Source organism: Thamnophis elegans, chromosome 17 (genome assembly GCF_009769535.1).
Source record: "Thamnophis elegans isolate rThaEle1 chromosome 17, rThaEle1.pri, whole genome shotgun sequence".
Classification (NCBI taxonomy): domain Eukaryota; kingdom Metazoa; phylum Chordata; class Lepidosauria; order Squamata; family Colubridae; genus Thamnophis; species Thamnophis elegans.
Window position 1 is genome coordinate 9,669,142 of NC_045557.1, and position 20,751 is coordinate 9,689,892.

Consider the following 20,751-nt stretch of genomic DNA (forward strand, 5'->3'; position numbering starts at 1 on the left):
CAGGACTAGAACTCACCTTCTCCTGGTGATTGGTCCAAAGTCACCCAGCCATCTTTCATGCCTAAGGCAGGACTAGAACTCACAGTCTCCTAGTGATTGGTCCAAAGTTTACCTCCCAGAGACCTATTAGATCGCACAGACTAGGCCTCCTCCGGATTCCATCTGCCGGCCTATGTCAGCTGGCAACTCCCTGGGGGAGGGCCTTCTCTATGGCTGCTCCGGCCCTATGGAACGATCTCCCCGTTGAGATCCGGACCCTTACTACCCTTCCGGCCTTCCGCAAAGCGACCAAGACTTGGCTGTTCCGGCAGGCCTGGGGCTGTTGATTTTATCCAGTCCCATCCTAAGTTATGAATGCTGTTGAATTTTTAAATTGTTGTCTTTTATTTTTTATATCCCTCCCCTTCCCTTTTTATTTGTAAGCCGCCCTGAGTCTTCCGAGAGTGGGCGGCATACAAGTTAATTAGTTAATTAATTAATTAAATAAATAAATAAAGTCACCCAGCCATCTTTTGTGCCTAAGTCAAGACTAGAACTCACAGTTTCCTGATGATTGGTCCAAAGTCACCCAGCCATCTTTCGTCCCTAAGGCAGGACTAGAACTCACCTTCTCCTGGTGACTGGTCCAAAGTCACTTAGCCATCTTTCATGCTAAAGTCAAGACTAGAACTCACAGTTTCCTGGTGATTGGTCCAATAAGTCAACCAATAAGCTTTCATGCCTAAGTCAAGACTAGAACTCACAGTCTCCTGGTGACTCAGCCAGCCAACTTTCGTGGCCGAGACAGAACTGAACTCAACATTGCCTAATTTGTAGCCTGGTGCCTGAACTACTATACCAATGTGGCTGTCATGTTTGATGCCATCAGAAAAGGGCCCTGGGCGGAGTTTAACCAAGATTGATGGGCCCTTTCTCTCTCTTCCTCTGTTTCTCTCCATTTCTTCTCTTCTTCCCCTTTGTTTCTCTCATCAGCTCCTTCCCCACCGATGCTCTTGGCTCTATTGTATTAACAACACCCTCCTGACTTTGGCAGGTGAGTCTCTGGGGGGCACAGCTGGGCCTGGGAAATAATTTTTCTTTTTCCTGTTTTGGGGACAAATTTTCCATCTGCGGGGGATGTTGGTGCCAGCTAAATTTGACGGGTGGGGGGTGAGGAAAGCTCCTTGTTTAAAAGACTTGCGAAGGAAGTTCAGTCCCACTGCATTCCTCCGGGGTGGAATTTCTGCTTTTTGTGCAAAGGGATATCTGGAGTTTTTTCTAGGATGGCCCAAAACCAAGAGAATTTGGTTAGACACATTTGCATCTTCGTGGCCATGCTGGAAAACCTTTTTTTATATATACAGTATATATAAAGTTTTTTTAATTTTTTCATTTTCATAACATATAACCACGTGTATACTATTACATAGCCAACATCGTATTGTATTATTAAATATTTACATCGATTCATCTTACCATCAACTCCCCCAAAACAATTATTGGCTCTTCTGCTCTCCATACATCGTATTTGTACCTTATCCATCACTTTCTTCCGCCTCTCTCCTCTCCCTCCCTACCTCCTTTCTTCCTTCTGTTTTCCTTCTCTTCTTCTATTTCCCCTTCCTCTCTCCTTCTCCTCTCTCACCTTTCCACTCCTACTTTCTCTCCTCCTCTTCCCTCCTCCTCTCTCCTATCCCTCTTTTCTTCCCTTACCTCTCTCCTCTACTTCCCACTCTTCATCTCATTTACTTGGTGTATTTCAGCTTCTGAGCGAGCTCCATTTTATGTTGATGGTCTTTATAATTCCTTTTCAGTATACATATTTAATTTTAACATATATCTTCCTCCTTTTTAAAAAAAAGGGAGAACAAAAAAGTATACATATTATGCTTTTAAACACACACACACACACACCCTGCCTAATTTTGGCCGAGATGTAGACCTGGTTACAATTCCCAGCTATTCTCATCATTATATTTATATAATTATACATCCTTACACGCCCTCAATTTGTGATTCTATTTTTAAATCTCAATAGTTTCCCATTGTAAGTATATTTCATGTTCCCTCTCCCATTTTTCCTTATCTGGGTTTAGATTACCCTTAATTGTCTATAAATGGCAATCCTTCCTGTTCAATGTGCATTACAATTCCCTTAATCTACTATATGAACCTTTGACGGGAGAGATTTCCACCTTGGAATTTAGTTCCAGAGCGTTTGTCCTTCCCAAAAATCAGGCAAGGTTCTTAAAACGGTTTGACCCAACGACAGCTCCACTTACAACTGTCCCATTTAGTGACCGTTTGATGTTATAAAAGCAGTGAAAAAGTGACTTACGACCCTTTTTCACCCTTATGGATGTTGCAGCATCCTCCCATGGTCACATGATCAAAATACGGACACTTGGCAACTGATTCGTATTTATGACGGTCGCAACATCCTGGGGTCACGCGATCCCCTCTTGCGACTTTCCGAGAAGCGAACTCCATGGGAAAGCCAGATCAATTTAACATATGTCTTACCAGCTTAACCTCTGCAATGATTCCCTTAACAACCGTGGCAAGGAAGGTCGCAAAATGGGGCAGTTTACAAATGTCTCGCTTAGCAATAAGAAATGTTGGGTTTGATTGTGGTCGTAAGTCAAGGACCGCCTGTCCTGTTTTCTGGAGTTGGAGGCCAAGCCAGATTTGGAAAGGAAGGAAGTGAATGTTCCGACCGAGGCTTCCTAAGAGCATGCAACAAATTCCTTGTCCTGACAAAAACCCCTTTCATTAATTGACTGTGAATTCTGCTCCTTCACCTCCAGCAAAGTCTTTCAAGGGAGGATTTACAGTCACAGACCTTATCTGGCTTGGAGAGCTGCCAGGCTGATCTCTGCAAAACTTGGCCAGGAGTCTCGGAGAGTCACGAACCAATTAAGCGAACTGATGGTCTCTCCTGCAAACTCCACTCCCCTTTTGCTCCTCTTTTATTTCCTCTGGGAGGGGCCATTCAGCGTCCACCTGTGGCCTTACTCCCAAGTCGACCCCTGTTCTTCAGCTGTTCCCTTCATCTGGCAGCTCTGTGCATGCACACTCTGGGAACAGGCTCCAGCTGTTCTTCTGCGTCCCTGATGTCTGACTCCGAAGGCAGCTGATAACTGGCATATGGTCCTGACCCCCTCTCTGCCTCCGACGCAGAGCCCTCATCAGAGCCTTCCCCAGACTCCAGGACTGGCCCATCTTCCTCCCCAGATTCCTCAGTGGTCGGAGAGAGCCGAGGTGGCGCAGTGGTTAAATGCAGCACTGCAGGCTACTTCAGCTGATTGCAGTTCTGCAGTTCGGCTGTTCAAATCTCACCGGCTCAGGGTTGACTCAGCCTTCCATCCTTCCAAGGTGGGTAAAATGAGGACCCGGATTGTTGTTGGGGGCAATATGCTGACTCTGTAAACCGCTTAGGGCTGAAAGCCCTATGAAGCGGTATATAAGTCTAACTGCTATTGCTAACTCTGCCGCCAACTCCACTGACTGCTAGCAGGCCACAACAGTGAGTTTGGAGATTGATTCTGCAGACATCTAGCCAGGTTGAAGAGGCTCAAAAGGAGAGAGACGCCTAGAGTCAGATTAACAGAGGTGGAAGGGACCTTGTAGGTCATCTAGTCCAACCCCCTGCCCAAGCAAGAGACCCTACACCATTTCTGACAGATGGGCAGTCCGGTCTCTTCTTGAAAGCCTCCAGGGATGAAGCCCCCACAATCTCTGAAGGCAGCTTCTGTTCCATGGGTTGATGGCTCTCACTCATTCCTTCTTCTCTCGTTTCAGGGAAGTCCCCCCAGATCTCTTCACACAACCTCCTGGGTCTCTTCGAACAACGCCGTCAGCTTCAGAAGCGGCCGGTTCCTCTTTCCATTGCCACCAACCGACTGACGGAGAGAATCATCCCCAGGTGGGGAGAGGTGAGGGGGAGGAAGGGACAGAGGTCCCTAAGGAAGAGTAATGGCATGGTGGGGGTGGGGAGAATGGCCTTGGGAGAAATTGGTAGAAGAGATGGGTTCCACCTCAAAACCCCGTTCGACTAAACCGCGCTCGACGAAACCGCGTAGCTGACATCATCAACAGCGCAATAACAGCGCGGAGACAGAAGCACGCTGTAAACGCTAAACCTAAAATTAACCCCTAAACTTAAACCTAACCCCCCTAAACCTAATCCTAAACCTAACCCTTAACTTAAACCTAATCCTAATCCTTAACCTAACCCTTAACCTAACCCTAACTCTAACCCTTAACCTAACCCTAAAGCTAACCCTAAACCTAACCCTTACCTTAAGTTGAATCGGCTTGCTTTCAAAGCGCTATTTAAAGCGCCCTTCTTTCTCCGCGCTCACTGTTGTCGCCCTGTTGATGACATCAGCGACGCGGTTTAATCGGGCGCGGCTTAGTCGAGCGCGGTTTTGTCGTGCCACGGAAGAGATGCTGCCTAGGGCAGCGGCCCCGGGGCTTAGGGACTGGTTCTGTGGTTTTTCCGTGGACCGGAGGGAGCGTGGTTTCGTGTGCTGCCTGCATCCCATGGACCAGGCTTTGCTTTCTTTGGCCGGCCCAGTGCCGCTCCACAGACCTGGGGGCCTAGGGACCAATTAGATAAGAGCAGACCTGGCCCACAACTGCATAAAGAGCATGGAAAGAAACTTAAGAAGGAATTTCTCCTTAATCAGTTAATGTCCTTGCTCAGCTCCCCAAACACAGCAAACCCCAACAAACAATAGCAGAGTTGGAAGGGACCTTGGAGGTCTTCTAGTCCAACCCCCTGCCTAGGCAGGAAACCCTATACTGTCTCAGACAAATGCCTATCCAACATCTTCTTAAAGACTTCCAGTGTTGGGGCATTCACAACTTCTGGAGGCAACTTCTGTTCCGCTGGTTAATTGTTCTAACTGTCAGGAAACTTCTCCTTACTTCTAAGTTGCTTCTCTCCATGATTAGTTTACCCCCATTGCTTCTTGTTCTACTCTCAGGCGCTCTGGAGAACAGTTTGACTCCCTCTTCTTTGTAGCAATCCCTGAGATATTGGAAGGCTGCTATCATCTCTCCCCTAGTCCTTCTTTTCATCAAACTAGACGTACCCAATTCCTGAAACCGTTCTTGATATATTTTAGTCTCCAGGCCCCTAATCCTCTTGGTTGCTCTTCTCTGCACTCTTTCTAGAGTCTCCACATCTTTTCTACATCGTGGCGACCAAAACTGGAGGCCGTATTCCAAGTGTGGCCTTATAAAGGGCTTATAAAGTGGTACTAACACTTCACGTGATCTTGATTCTCTCCCTCTGTTAATGCAGCCTAGAACTGTGTTGGCTTTTTTGGCAGCTGCTGCACACGGCTGGCTCCTGTTTAAATGGTTGTCCACTAGGACTCCAAGATCCCTCTCACAGTTACTACTATTGAGCAAGGTCCCACCTATACTGTACCTGTGCATTTTGCTTTTCTTGCCTAAATGTAGAGCCTTACTCTTTTCACCATTGGATTTCATTTTATTAGATAACACCCAGTGTTCAAGTTTGTCAAGATCCTTCTGTATCATAATGATTTTAATCAATGATTTCTTTATTAGACAGCCCTGGCAAAAAATCTCTCTCTCACCGCAGGCTAACAAGTCCATCCGACCGGGAGATGAATAATTGTCTGTCGCATCTATTCATCTCCGCCCCCTGCCTTTTATCCCCAGAGCTTGAGTGGAGCTTCACTAGCAGTGGTGGCTTTTCCATCCCAAGGACCGGCCCATAGATTTCCACTGCTCTCCTCTCCTCTGTCACATCTATTCATCTCTGCCCCCTGCCTTTTATCCCCAGAGCTCAGGTGGGGCTTTGCTAGCAGTGGTGGCTCTTCCGTCCCAAAGACTGGCCCATAGATTTCCACTGCTCTCCTCTCCTCTGTCACATCTATTCATCTCCACCCTCTGCCTTTTATCCCCAGAGCTCAGGTGGGGCTTTGCTAGCAATGGTGGCATTTCCGTCCCAAGGACCGGCCCATAGATTTCCACTGCTCTCCTCTTCTCTGTCACTTCTATTCATCTCTGCCCCCTGCCTTTTATCCCCAGAGCTCGGGTGGGGCTTCCCTGGCATTGGTGGCATTTCCGTCCCAAGGACCGGCCCATAGATTTCCTCTGCTCTCCTCTCCTCTGTCACATCTATTCATCTCCACCCTCTGCCTTTGATCCCCAGAGTTCGGGTGGGGCTTCCCTGGCATTGGTGGCTCTTCCGTCCCAAGGACCAGCCCATAGATTTCCTCTGCTCTCCTCTCCTCTGTCACATCTATTCATCTCTGCCCCCTGCCTTTTATCCCCAGAGCTCGGGTGGGGCTTTGCTAGCAGCGGTGGCTCTTCCCATAGATTTCCACTCTTCATTTAATGACCCCATAATAATCCCTTGCAGGGTAGAGTCTGGGCAACTGAATGGAGCAGCTAGAAAAGTGTTTTAATGGCCAGATGCCCTTCCTGTTGCCAGTGCAGAGTTATATTCAGCAGATTGTATTCTCATTGTGCCCAGAAAGAGAAATACCTGCCACTACCTATATATTTTCCATGTATGTATGTATGTATGTATTAATTATATATATATATTCCAGTAAATATATATATACTGGTATACATTTTAATCCATTTTCCTTTCGTGGCAGGAAGTTCGCTCTGTCAGCCAAGATAGCAGATACCAAAGGGTGCCTTAAATGTCAAGTTGGTGAGTGACCATTTCTCTTCCTTCATCAGCAGATTTTCCACCTTTCTTGAATTTGCCTCTGAATCCTTAATGTACCTTTCCCCCACTTTCAACTTCCAGAATTCCCCAGCCATCAGGGCCATTGCTGAGAATTCTGGGAAGTGTGAACTACAACTCCCAGAATTCCCCAGCCAAGATGGCTGCCTGAGGAATTCTGGGAGTTGAAGTCCACGTGTCTTAAGGCGGCCAAGGTTTAGACGTGACTTGGAATATAGCAGGTTCTTTAGTGCCTGTTTAAATTACCCTTTTCATTCAAAACCCTGAGGACTTGAACCTTATTTATCTTTGAGAACAGGCCCATGACATGTTCATGCCAAAGTGTATCTCTTTTCTATGCAAAAAATAAAATAAAAATTCAGGTGTTTTTCCTGCACTGCAAGGATTGGAATACAGCAGTTCTTAATTTTTGAATACTAAGGCCTGCAGAGGAAGGAAAGGAAGGAAGGAAAGAAAAAGGGGAGGAAGGTGAGCGGGAGAGAGGGAAGGAAGGAAAATAGAGAAAGGGGAAGGGAGGATGGAAGGAAGGAAAGAAAGAAAAAGGAGGGAGGGAGGAAAGAAGGAAAAGGGGAGGGAGGGAGGTGAAGGGAAGGAAGGAAAAAAGAGAAAGGAGAGTGGAAGAAAGGAAGGGAGAGAAAGAAAGAAAGAAAAGGGGAGGGAGAGATGAAAAGGTGGAAGGAAGGAAGAAAAGGAAAAGGGGAGGAAGGACAGAAGGAAAAAGGGAGGAAGGAAAAGAGGATCGAAGGAAGGAAGAAAAGAAATAGTTGGGGAAGGACAGAAGGAAGAAGAGGGAGGATGGAAAAGAGGGTGGAAGGAAGGAAAGAAAGAAACAGGGGAGGAAGGACAAAAGGAAAAGAGGGAGGAAGGAAAAAAGGAGGAAGGAAGGAAGGAAGGAAGGAAGGAAGGAAGGAAGGAAGGAAAGAAAAGGGAGGGAGGAAGGAAGGAAAAGGGAGGGAGGAAGGAAAAGCAGGAAGGGAGGAAGGAAAAGGGAAGGGAGGAAGAAAGGAAAGAAAAAGGGGAAGAAGGAAGGAAGGAAAAAAGAAAGTAGAGTGGAAGAAAGAAAGAGAAAGAAAGAAAGAAAGAAAGAAAGAAAGAAAGAAAAAGAAAAAGGGGAGGAAGGACGGAAGGAAAAAGAGGAAGGAAGGAAGGAAAAAGTGGGAGGAAGGAAGGAAAAAGAGGGAGGGAGGGAGGAAGGAAAAGGGGAGGGAGGGAGGAAAAAAGGAAAGAAAAAGGATAAGAGCGAAGGAAGGAAAAAAAGGAGGGAGGGAGGAAGGGCCATCTCTCAGAATTTGCCATGCAGAATTCTGGGAGTTGAAGTCCACCTATCTAGGAGCAAAAAGGGGAGACCAGCAGTTGGTGGCTAATCCCATTGTCTGGGTTTTCCCCCCCATTCCAGTCCGAAATCCTTACTCAGGAAACACCTTTCTGTGTGCCGCCCTGCCCTCCAGCCTGGCTCTCCTACAGTGGTACGAACCCCTGCAGAAATTTATGCTACTGAAGGTAAGGGAGCGGCTGCAAACGCTCAGTGACCTCTCTGGTTTTGGGTTCTAGATCCCAGACAGATTTTGCTTGCCGGCTCACCATATTTTCTCTCTCTCTCTCTATTTATTTTTATTTTTCTGTCTCTCCAGCACGTCCCCGTGCTGCTCCCCGATCCCCTCTCCCTGTTTGAGCTGCTGGTCGTGGAGGCGGAGGAGTACCCTCAAGTCTGCTTCGGCGTCACCGGCAGCGATCAGCCGGGAGCCGAGCTGCATTTCAGCGTCCTCTCGCTCAGTACCGGCCACACCACCTCCAGCCCTTCCAGTAAGAGCGGCTAGTTGGGGGTGGGGTGGGGCGGGGCGGAGGCAGGGGGTCCAAAAAAGGGGATTGTGGAGAACCCTAGTTGAGAACATCTCTTTCCTGCCTTTTTAAAGACTTCATGTTTTAAGAGCCGCGGTGGCGCAAGTGGTTAGAGTGCAGTACTGCAGGCTACTTCTGCTCTCTGCCGGCTACCTGCAATTTGGCAGTTCGATCCTGATCGTCTGAAGGTCGACTCAGCCTTCCGTCCGCCCGAGGTCGGTAAAATGATGACCCAGATTGTTGGGGGCAGGAGGCTGACTCTTCAAACTGCTTAGAGAGGGCTGTGAAGCATGGTGAATAGCATATATATATATATATATATATATATATATATATATATATATATATATATATATATATATATATATATATATATATATATATATGTTTTTTTATTTGTGCTGATAAATAAATAAAGGGAGACTAGTATAGATCTATTTCAAGCTATTTAGCTCTCATCAGCTAGCCATACCCTTACTGGGATTTGAACATATATATATGTATGTATGTATGTATGTATGTATGTATACACACACATACATACATATACATACACACATATACATACATACATACACACACACACACATACACACATTCATACATTACATACATAATACATACACACACACAATATATATATATATATACACACACATACACAATATATATATGTATATATATATATATGCTATTGCTTTCTTCCTTCCTTGCTGTCATTCCTTCTTCCCTCCCTCCCTTCCTTGTTGTCTCTTCCCTCTTTCCTTCCTTGCTATCTCTCCTTCCTCCTCCCTTCCTTGCCATCGCTCCTTCCTTCTTTCCTTTCTTCCAGCCTATCCCTCCTTTCTTGCTATCATTCCTTCCTTCCTTCCTTCCTCCCTCCCTCCCTCCCTCCCTTGCTATCTCTTCCTTCTTTCCTTCCTTGCTATATCTCCTTCCTCCCTCCCTTCCTCCCTTGCTATCGCTCCTTCCTTCTCTCCTTCCTTCCAACCTATCTCTCCTTCCTTCCTTGCTATCACCTGTTCCTTCTTTGCCTCCTTCCTTGCTATCTCCCCTCCCTTCTTTCCCTTCCTTTTTCCTTCCTTCTTTCCCTCCCAGGGGTTAGAATGCAGTATTGCAGGTTAACTCTGCCCACTGCCAGCCGTTCGATTCTCACCTTGAAGATCACCCCTCTCCCTACGTGTGGACTTCAACTCCCAGAATTCCCATTGATTCATCCGGAAAGCAATTTAAACACCAGCTTTTTTTAAATTTATGTCTTAGAAAGTTCTGTGGCTCAACATTGGCTTCTCTCTCCTCTCACAGAACGTCCTCTCGTCCTGGCCAGCCACGTCACTCAGATGGACCGAGATACCGTCCTTGTTTGTTTTGAACGTAAGTTTTTTTTTTAGAACTTGGGATCCTAGGGCGGGAGGGGACCTCAGAGTTCTTCTAGTTCAGCCCCCCCTACTCAAGGCAGGAGACCATATGCCAGCCCAGCCCAATGGTTCTCCAGTCTATTTTTGAAAACCTCAATCATTCCAAAGGGAAAGCGCTCCCACAGAGAAGGCTTTCCCCCTAATTATGACCTTTAAAGCGCTCCATGGCTTAGGCCCAGGGTACCTGCGAGACCACCTACTGCCACCGGTAGACTCCCATCGTCCAGTGCGATCCCACAGAGTTGGCCTCCTCAGGGTGCCGTCGGCCAGACAGTGTCGGCTGGCCACCCCCAGGGGGACAGCCTTCTCTGTGGGAGCGCCTTCCCTCTGGAATGAGCTGTCACGGAGCTTCGTATAATCCCCGACCTCCGGTCCTTCCAACGCGCCCTAAAAAGTTGGCTTTTCCAGCAAGCCAGCCTGGCCTGAACAAAACAAAATAAATTATTGGTCATTGTTAATTTTAATTCGAATTTTTTTTTAAAAGAATGTTATTCTCAATTCTTATTGGGTTTGTTTGGTTTATTCTATTTAATTTTTAAAAAAACTTTTGTATTATGTGTTTCTTTTAATGTTGTACGCCACCCTGAGTCCTTGGGAGAAGGGCGGCATATAAATCTAATAAACCTAACCTAACCTAACCCCTGGGGGTGGCCAGCCGACACTGTCTGGCCGATGGCACCCTGAGGAGCCAACTCTCTGGGATCGTACTGGATGGTGGGAGGCTATCGGTGGCAGTAGGTGGTCTCGCAGGTACCCTGGGCCTAAGCCATGGAGCGCTTTAAAGGTCATAACACCTTGAACCTAAGATGTCATGTGGGGTGCATCTCCGGAAAGCATCATCACGTTGGTATGCAGGATGGTTGGCCTTGACCAGGTCCAAACACGGCCACCAGCATGCACAGAAGATGGTGAGAAGAAAACTCCCTTTGCCACATCACCTCCTGTACCATTTTTTCCCCATCCCAAGCACCATGCCCCCACCCTCCCCGTTTCTATGGCAGCCGATAGCAAGGAAGAGAAGCAGAGGCTGACAACTGCTATCAAGTCTCACACACACAAACACACAGGTGGCACACGGAGGCATATTTGCTGGCACGACAGTCGGACGCTCCAGCGCACATGCGCCGGCCAGCTGATTTTCAGCCTTCCAGAGGGCTGGGGGAGGCCCTCCCCAGGCTTCAGGAAGGCCTCCAGAGCCTGGGGTGGGTTCACGAGAGCATGCGTGCAGGTGGAGGGGTCATGCACGCACGCACAGATGGGCAAGGAGGATTGAATTGGTGTGGACATGCGTGTGCACGCATGATTTTAGCACGCCATAAGAAAAAGGTTGCCCATCACAGCCCTATGCTGTGTCCGGTCTGAGGTGGCGCAGTGGTTAAATGCAGCACTGCAGGCTACTTCAGCTGACTGCAGTTCTGCAGTTCGGCTGTTCAAATCTCACGGGCTCAAGGTTGACTCAGCCTTCCATCCTTCCGAGGTGGGTGAAATGAGGACCCAGACTGTGGGGGTGATATGCTGACTCTGTAAACCGCTTAGAGAGGGCTGAAAGCCCTAGGAAGCGGTATATAAGTCTAACTGCTATGGCTATTGCTATTTCTTGCCACAATTGTTAAGTGAATCCATGCAGTGGATTAGTCGGTAAGAACCCGGTTCTTAAACGAATCTGGCTTCCCCCATGGACTTGGCTTGCCGGAAGGTCGCAAAAGGGGATCGCATCTCTCTCTCTCTCTCTCTCTCTCTCTCTCTCTCTCACACACACACACACACACACACACACACACACACGGTCATAGGTATGAGCCAGTTGCCAAAACCTCTGAATTTTGATCCTGTGATCAAGGAGATGTCACGACAGCCGTTAAGTGTAGAAAACGGCCGTCAAGTCACTTTTTTTCAGTGCTGTTGTAACTTTGGGCTGTCATTAAATGAACGGTTGGAAGTCGGGGACTGCCTGTGTCTTTGTCCTTCAAAGCCGTCCTCTTTTCCCCACCCCACCCCACCCCCAGGCTGCGTCCGGGTCGTGAATCTGCGCGGGACACCGCAAGGAGTGTTTGCACCTGAGCTTGTTTTCAATTTCCCCATCGAAACCATTGGTACGTAAGGAAGATTGGTAGCTCAGGGTTGAAATTGGGATCCTTGGTGCTTTCTGAGCTTGCAGCTTCTGTTTTCTTGCAGGCGTTTCACCACCCAACTAGGTGACATCATCAGTGCTAGAAGGGAGTGGGGTTTGTGGAGTGGAGGAGGAGGAAGAAAAGGCAGGGAAAGAAAGAAAGAAGAAAGAAAGAAAGAAAGAAAGAAAGAAAGAAAGAAAGAAAGAAAGAAAGAAAGAAAGAAAGAAAGAAAGAAAGAGGAAAGGGGATATAAGAGGGAAGGAAGGCAGGAAAAGAAAGGGGGGAAGAAGGAAGTAATAGAAGGAGAAGAGGAATATAAGAGAAACAGAAGGAAGAAAGGAATGGAAGGAAGGAGAGAAAGGCAAGGCAAAGAAAGAGAAAGAAAGGAAAAAAGAACGAAATAAAAGGGGGAGGAAGAAAGGAAGGAGACAAAGACAAGAGAAAAAGAAAGAAAGAAAAGAGATGACATTTCGATCAACTCATTGCAAGAGATTAACTGGGGTCCTTGGTGCTCTCTTAGTGGTTTCCTTGCAGGCGTTTCATAACCCAACTAAGTAATATCATCAGCTAGAAGGGAGAGGTGTTTGTGGAGAGGAGGAAGAGAAGGAGACAGAGAGAAAGGGAAAGAAAGAAAGACAAAGAGAAGAAACATGCTTGGTGCTTTCTGAGCTTGGCCATTTTCTTGCAGAAGTTTCACCACCCAACTCGGATCGTTAAACTTTCCAGCTGGGTCTAAACCTGGTGGTCTCCCATCTGAAGACTGCTTAGCTTCCCAGCTTCCCAAATACAGCGCCCTCTAACGAAGTCTCTTCTTTCCTTCCCCGCAGTGTGCCTTCAAGACAGTGTCTTGGCTTTCTGGAAACATGGCATGCAAGGCCGAAGCCTGGAATCTAGTGAGGTGAGTAAAAGCACAATGGAAGTCTTTTGCCATAAAATAATAGTGCAGTGAGTGGCTCAGTGGCTAAGACGCTGAGCTTGTCGATCAGAAAGATTGGCAGTTCAGTGGTTCGAATCCCTAGCGCTGCGTAACGGAGCGAGCTCCCGTTACTTGTCCCAGCTTCTGCCAAAATAGTTCGAAAGCATGTAAAAAATGCAAGTAGAAAAATAGGGACCACCTTTGGTGGGAAGGGAACAGCGTTCCGTGCACCTTCGGCATTGAGTCATGCCGGCCACCTGACCACGGAGACGTCTTCGGACAGTGTTGGCTCTTCGGCTTTAAAATGGAGATGAGCACCGCCTCCTAGAGTCAGGAACGATTAGCAAATATGTGCAAGGGGAACTTGGAAACAACCAAATGATGTTGTTGCTTCCAGTTAAGAACTTGATTCTTGCAACATTCGTGTGGGAATGTCCACAACAGACTGACCCACGAATCATTCAGAGTCAGCCTTCTATGCAATGAAGACCCCAGGCGGGCCACCGAAGGCTCAATAAGGATTAAATAATTTGAGAGTTTGCTGAAGATCCCAACTCCATCCCTTTGTATGTTGGTTTTTAACATTTATCTGGCATGGTACCCGCTTGAGGGTTGGACTAGAAGGCCTCCAAGGTCCCTTCCAACTGTTAGTCTGTTATTCTCTTTAGATAGATGATATAGATAGATTAGATAGATAGATAGATAGATAGATAGATAGATAGATAGATAGATAGATGAGAGAGAGAGAGAGAAAGAGAGAGAATAACAGACTAACAGAGTTGGAAGGGACCTTAATATATATCTATATCTATATATTTAAAAAAGCCAAATACCACTCACTCATCATGAAATCTCCAGAACTGTAAAGCCTACAAACTTGAAATTCAGCACATATGTTCCTCTTGGCTTTTAGCTGCTCACTTAGAAAGGATTTTTTGAAATCAGATCATCAGTATTTCTTATACAGTATTATATTAACGCTCTCTGATGCTACGGAGTTAGATGTTCTACTCCCCCTCCTCACCTGAAAGGAACTCTGTTCCAACTGCCAGTTGCCTTATCATGGGCGTGGCCAGCGCATGACTCATCCAGCCTGCGGACTGGGAGTTTAGACGTTCTACTCCCCCTCCCCACCTGAAAAGAACTCTGTTCCAACTGCCAGTTGCCTTATATTAACATGCTCTGATGCTAAGGAGGTGCACAGTCTACATTAATTTTCAAGCTTTAAGTGTCAATGTAACAAGCCCGATCACATTGTTTCATAGTGAAGCACGGGCATCCAGGTAGTGTTTAATATTTTAACGTTGGTACAATATTTGCTTTTACAATGCTATGAGCTTCCCAGAGTTGCTGGACAATGAAATGGGTGGTATATACATTTAATAAAGAAATTGTTTTGCTCCCCCACCAGGTGACCCAGGAGGTCACAGACGAATCCAGGGTGTTCCGAGTCTTGGGTGGTCACAGGTGAGCTGCCGATAAAGAGGTTTCTAATTTGCACATCTTTGCTCCCACTTCACGCCCCCATTTCCACAACCGATCCCAAATGCACATTGCAAGGAAGGAAAACCGTTTCTTATTTGAGTTAGAAAGATGCCAGCCATTGCAAGAATGCCCTGTTGTTCTGGTTATTCCGGAAGCATTCCAAGCTCAAAATCCCTCTTCCCACTTAAGACGGGCGTCGGAGAATTCAGAATCCTTCTGGTAGGTGGAGGAAAAATCCCTCTGAGGTGGAATAATGCAGTCGGAAGTCTGAAACGTCCCACTTTTTAAACATTTTGCATTTTGCAATTATGCATAATTTTCTTGACATTCCGGAAATCTGCTTTGTGACCTGTTCAGAGTCACAACTTGGCATGAATTAAGTGTGGGCCTTGTCCTGATTCCTTGGCAGCCTCTTGCAACATTAGGAAGGCAGTGTAGATAGATGGATGACCAGTGTCATCAATTTTAGGATATGTGGATTTTATCTCCCAGAATTCCCCAGTAACATCCTCTTAAGGCAGTGGTTCCCAACCTTGGCAACTTTAAGACTTGTGGACTTCAACTCCCAGAATTCTCCAGCCAGTCTTAAAGTTGCCACGTTTGGGAACCACTGTCTTAAGGCATGGGTGGATTTCAACTCTCAGAATTGCTGACTGGAGAAATCTGAAGTCTTCATATCTTAAACCTTGCTGGCTGGGGAATTCTGGGAGTTGGAGTCTACCCATCTTAAAGCATGCTGGCTGGGGAATTCTGGGAGTTGAAGTCCACCCCTCTTAAAGCATGCTGGCTGGGGAATTCTGGGAGTAGAAGTCCACCCATCTTAAAGCCTGCTGGCTGGGAAATTCTGGGAGTAGAAGTCCACCCATCTTAAAGCATGCTGGCTGGGGAATTCTGGGAGTTGAGGTCCACCCGTCTTAAAGCATGCTGGCTGGGGAATTCTGGGAGTAGAAGTCCACCCATCTTAAAGCCTGCTGGCTGGGAAATTCTGGGAGTTGAAGTCCACCCATCTTAAAGCATGCTGGATGGGGAAATCTGGGAGTTGAAATCCACCCATCTTAAAACACGCTTGCTGGGGAATTCTGGGAGTTGAAATTCATGAATCTTAAAGCAAGCCAGCCAGAGAATGCTAGAGCATTTGAAGTTCACATAATTTAAAGCATGCTGGCTGCGGGATTCTGGGGGTTAAAGCCCACCTAAACCTAAGCCCAGGGAATTGTGTGAGTCAAAGGCCAGACATCTTAAAGCACACTGGCTGGGGAATTCTGGGAGCGTACGTCCACCCATGCTAAACCTGACATCGTTGAGAAGATTTGAAGTTCTGAGATTATAGGTGGAGTTAAAAGTCCACCTGTATTCAGGGATTCTGCCCAGGGAATTGTGGGATTCAGACATCTTAAAGCATGCTTGGTGGGGAATTCTGGGAGTTGAAGTCCACCCATCTTAAAACATGCTGGCTGGGGAATTCTGGGAGTTGAAGTCCACCCATCTTAAAGCATGTTGGGTGGGGAATTCTGGGAGTTGAAGTCCACCCATCTTAAAATGCCTAAGATTAAGAAACGTAGCCCTGGATTGACACTGCTTCCCTTGCTCATCGCCCCTCCCTCCTCTCCCCTTCCCTGCAGGGACATCATTCTTGAGAGCACCCCAACCGACAATCCCACGGCGCACAGCAACCTCTACATCCTGACGGGTCACGAGAGCAGCTACTGACTTTCCTCCACTCCCAGGCCCTGCGCAGGCAATGTGGAGCCTTCCTGAGCCGACGGCGGCAACATGCCGGAATAGGAGATGCTCTGGGTGGGCGTTGACAGAGGACAGCTCAGATGGTCCTGGATCCTGGACCGACTGCTGGTTGGGCACCAGAGATGGTCTTGGCGCCTGGCTGGCCTTGCTCCCCATATTCGGGGCCAATGTTTCTTGAGTTAATTCTGCAATAATTCAACCGCTTGGCAGTTCGGGAGAAACTCGCACCAGGATCCCGGCTGACACCTTGTGCCTGCTTCGATGCTTCTTGCGTCCCCCGCCCCACCTCTTCCTCTTCTTTTAAAATGTCTAGATGGTGTGTGGGTGCCACGTCTTGGCACTGCCGACAGAGTGAAGACAATCGTTTGCCACGGGTATAAGAAGGCACCTTCCTTCCTAAGCTTCAGCTTTTACGTCTTCAGGGCACATTGAAGTTCTGGGCTGTTATTCCAGAATAAGGGGCAAGGGATAAATGTTTATTTTGGGGGGGGCAGCCAGCTGGAGAAATTTAGGGCCCCACCCAGGACGAACGAAACCGGGTGACTGTTAATGGAATGGATGTGATAGTCGGGGGTGAAATCAACTTACCTTTGGTCCAGTAGCAGTGTAAGTACTTGCTCGCTTGCGCCACCTCTGCAGATGTGCGGGACCTCCCACACATGCGCAGAGCATCACAAACGGACATAATGATGTCTGAGAGAATGGGCAGAGCCTGCTACCAAGCGCATTTGCAAAAGTGAACGAACAGTGGGTGGGGGAGGAAGGGGAGAGAATCCACCGTGCCACGCCATTTAGATTAGCTAGAAAGCAGGAAATCCTGTTTCCTGGCTAATAGAAATTGCACGGCGCAGCCGATCGTCGGAAATACCAGTTTGCCTGAATCGGTAGCATTTCCTTTACTGCCGGTTGGGACGAACTGGTAGCAATTTTACTACCGCTTCAGTTGAACCAGTCCGAACCAGTAGCATTTCACTCCTGCTCTGCGTTTGTGTGTGGGGAGGGGGAGGTAAGAGTAATTGTGGTTTTGTGTTTTATGTTTTTTAATGACTATTTTGAATGGCTAAAGGAGATGCTAGGTGATTCCGATTCCAATTTGGAAACCAGATCAATGGTTCTACAGATGCCAACTCCCAGAATTCCCACAGGGAATAGCCATGGCTTTTGCTAGAAAAGAATTTATCTACGTATTTCGTGTTATGGGGAACAATTCAATTTTAAGAACCCCGATGTGCGTGAGTGCACCATTTCCAAAGATGTAGACTTCAGTTCCCAGAATTCCCTAGCCATCATGGCCGTTGCTGAGAATTCTGGGAGTTGAAGGTGTAGGGATTTCAACCCCCAGAATTCCCCAGCCGCTATATCCACAATTCTGGAAGAGCAAGGCTATTGCATGTGCTTTCCTCATATTGTTGATGGGCAGGTGCCTTTTAGTCCCACCCATCTGGAATATCTCAGGGGAGGAAACTTGGTGGTTAGCGGGTCTTGAGTACACAGTGAAAAATGTGGCCTTCTGGGTATTGTAGTTCTTGACCCACAACTATAATTGAGCCCGCAATTATGGTCACACAAGTCACTGCGGTTATAAGTCAAGACTTTCCACATGGCCAGAAGTAATTTCCAGGCCTGTTTGACTGCAATCATTAAGCAAATCGTTCATTTTTAAAGGGGCAAATTTTTTTTGCCAGCAATTAGCAAAAAAAAATAAAAATCCAGAAACTGGCAATAACCCTAAATCACTTGCAAACCACAGTCATGTGACCATGAAATGTCATGTGGCTAACATGTGGCTAACATAAGCTAACATGTGGTCACACAGGGAGCAGCAGTGTGACTGGGGATGTGTGTTAAAAAAAATGACTTCAATGGCCATCCAAACTTCAGTTTGATGGCTGTCTAACTTCAAATGGTTCCGTGACTCGTTCAGTGGCTGCCGTAACTTCAAATTGTTATTAAAACGACTGGTTATTAAGTGAGGATTGACCTCTTAAGGCAAATTCCCAGCATTCTGTTCGGTTGTTTCTGTTTGGGCTGGTTTAGAATTGCTTGGTTGAGAAATTTCTCTTTCCTGTTCTACGAAACTTCCGTGTTATGATTAACCTTTCCACAAAACTGTAGTTCCCAAAGCTCTGGAGAATTGAAAGCATTCTTCAGTGGTTCACATCTAGGACCAAAACACTAAACAACCCCAAAATATTAGATGTAGCCCGTGCTTGAACTTGTCGATCCCATCTCTTTAAAAATAGCAGTGCCACAATTTTTCCCCCCCCCCCCCGGGAGAAACTTTTCCCAGGTGCATAAAAAGAAATCTTTGCCCACTGATTTCTGAAACCATTTTTTTCCAAGGGGAACCATGCAGCTTCTTGGTGGAGAATAAAGATGGCTTTCAGGATAAATTAGGACAGGGTTGGCGAATGTTTTTGGCACCGGGTGCCAAAACAGGAGCACGCAGGGCAGCTCTGGAAACCGGAAGAGCAGTGCCCTGGCCCATATGGGCACGCCCGGAAGCTGAGCTTCTGGTTTTCAGTGAGCGCATACGTGCCGGTTCCAGTTTTTGGCACGCATGCGTGCACGAAGACCAGCTGGCCGATGTGCATACGCGCACCGGAAACTAGAAGCTCAGTTTCCTGTCGTGCACATGCACACCAGAGAGCTTCTCTATCGGTTTCCGGCGCTCCCATGTGTACAAAACCTAGCTGGCTGGCAAGTTGCAAAGCCATGAAATGGGGCCTGCTGCTTGAATAAACCAGGGGGCATAGCGGGTGGTGCGGTGGCCTAGAGGTGGAGCTCTCGCCTCACAATCAGGAGGCTGTGAGTTCAATCCTAGGTAGAGGTAGATATTTCTCAATCTAGGCACAATGAGAAATATATCGGCTGAACAAAACTCCGCATTGGCAACAAGAAGGGCATCCAGCCAGTAATCACTCAGCTGCATTCTGTTGCCCAGATTCCACCCCGCAAGATATTATGGGGTGATTAAACGAAGATGATGATTGTGGGTAGGTGGGGATGGTTGATGGAAAGACAAGATTTGAAGGCCCAGGGGAACAATTTGGAGATGAGGATGCCAGGGATTAATTGGCCAGATTGAGAGAGTGGTGCCTTTATGCAGCCCAAATGGAGATTAAAAAAGGCTACTTTTAACAGGTTGACATTTCTATGACAAAACATCTTTCAATGTTTCTCCACTGTGGTGGCTTTACGATGTGGGGACTTCAACTCCCAGAATTCCCCAGCTAGTCTGTCTGAGGATTTATGGGATTTGAAGTCTACACATCTTAGAGCTGCCATGTTGAGGAACATCAATCAAATCTGAGGTCACTAGGAATTGGCGGTTATTCTTTGCAAACCCCGAAGCCCAGAACAAACTCTCAACATCAGAATCTCAATCTTGGCTTGGTGGGGAGTAACCACAATCCCCCTGAACTCCGATGCTATGGCTTTTCCTTCCCAGAATGCTGCTCTTTCTTTTTTTAATATTTTTTTCCCTTTTTCTCCTTGTGTTTTATAACTGCTAAAGCTGGAATGTTGTTGTCCTGAGAAAATCCAAACTTGAAAACAAAAGAGAGAGAAGAAAATATAGCTTATTTAACATAGAGAAGGATATTAAATTGTGATATTTTACTCCCCGGTGGAATGGCTTTTGATTTTTGTTAAAAAATAAAATAAAAATAAAAGTAGAGAATTCTTGCAGATGGAGATTTGGGGTCATTACTCTGATGGAAATGCAATGTGTTCTGTTTTGGTTATATACAGGTAGTCCTTGACTTGAAGGTGTAATTTTTACAAGATAAGCATCGAAATCTTTGCACAGTGGGGCTAAAGCACAACAGAGCTGGGATCCAAATCATTTTTGTATACAGCATCAGCAATTGATGCGAAGATATGGCATATCATTTTCTAATATATGATTTAGATGTAATTTTAATGTTTCATTTGTATAAAGAATAAGCCAATCCCTTTTCCAAATAGGTGCAGTTACACTTCAGGGTTCCACCACAAAACCGCGTTCGACTAAAGGGCGCTCGACGAAACCGCGTAGCTGACGTCATCATAGCGCGACAACAGCGCGGAGAAAAAAGCACGCTGTAAACGCTAAACCTAAAATTAATCCCTAAACCTAAACCTAATCCTAAACCTAACCCTAAACCTAACCCTTAACCTAAACCTAACCCTTAACCTAATGCTAAACCTAATCCTAACCCTTAACCTAACCCTAAACCTAACCCTAAACCTAACCCTAACCCTTAACCTAACCCTAAACCTAACCCTAACCCTAAACCTTAACCTAACCCTAAACATAACCCTAAACATAACCCTTACCTTAACTTGAATCGGCTTGCTTTCAAAGCGCTATTTAAAGCGCCTTTCTTTCTCCGCGCTCGCTGTTGTCGCCTTGTTGATGATGTCAGCGACGCGGTTTAATCGGGGCGCGCTTTAGTCGAGCGCGGTTTTGTTGTGCCACGACACTTCAGTGCTTATCTTTTATACTTGCCGAGTGCATGGATTGGGGGATTTCTC

General features: G+C 46.7%; 1 protein-coding gene across 1 annotated transcript in view; it reads left to right on the plus strand.

Moving 5' to 3' along the window:
• Positions 1-19,929, plus strand: part of MAP4K2 (mitogen-activated protein kinase kinase kinase kinase 2) — a 64,578-nt gene extending 44,649 nt beyond the window's left edge. The window contains exons 23-32 of the mRNA XM_032233944.1: positions 973-1,033; positions 3,781-3,904; positions 6,627-6,685; positions 8,118-8,221; positions 8,353-8,524; positions 9,866-9,934; positions 11,985-12,071; positions 12,917-12,987; positions 14,417-14,472; positions 16,113-19,929. Coding sequence (XP_032089835.1) covers positions 973-1,033; positions 3,781-3,904; positions 6,627-6,685; positions 8,118-8,221; positions 8,353-8,524; positions 9,866-9,934; positions 11,985-12,071; positions 12,917-12,987; positions 14,417-14,472; positions 16,113-16,200 — 891 coding nt within the window. The 3' untranslated portion in view covers positions 16,201-19,929. The remainder of the gene's footprint in view (positions 1-972; positions 1,034-3,780; positions 3,905-6,626; positions 6,686-8,117; positions 8,222-8,352; positions 8,525-9,865; positions 9,935-11,984; positions 12,072-12,916; positions 12,988-14,416; positions 14,473-16,112) is intronic.
• Positions 19,930-20,751: the final 822 nt, after the last annotated feature.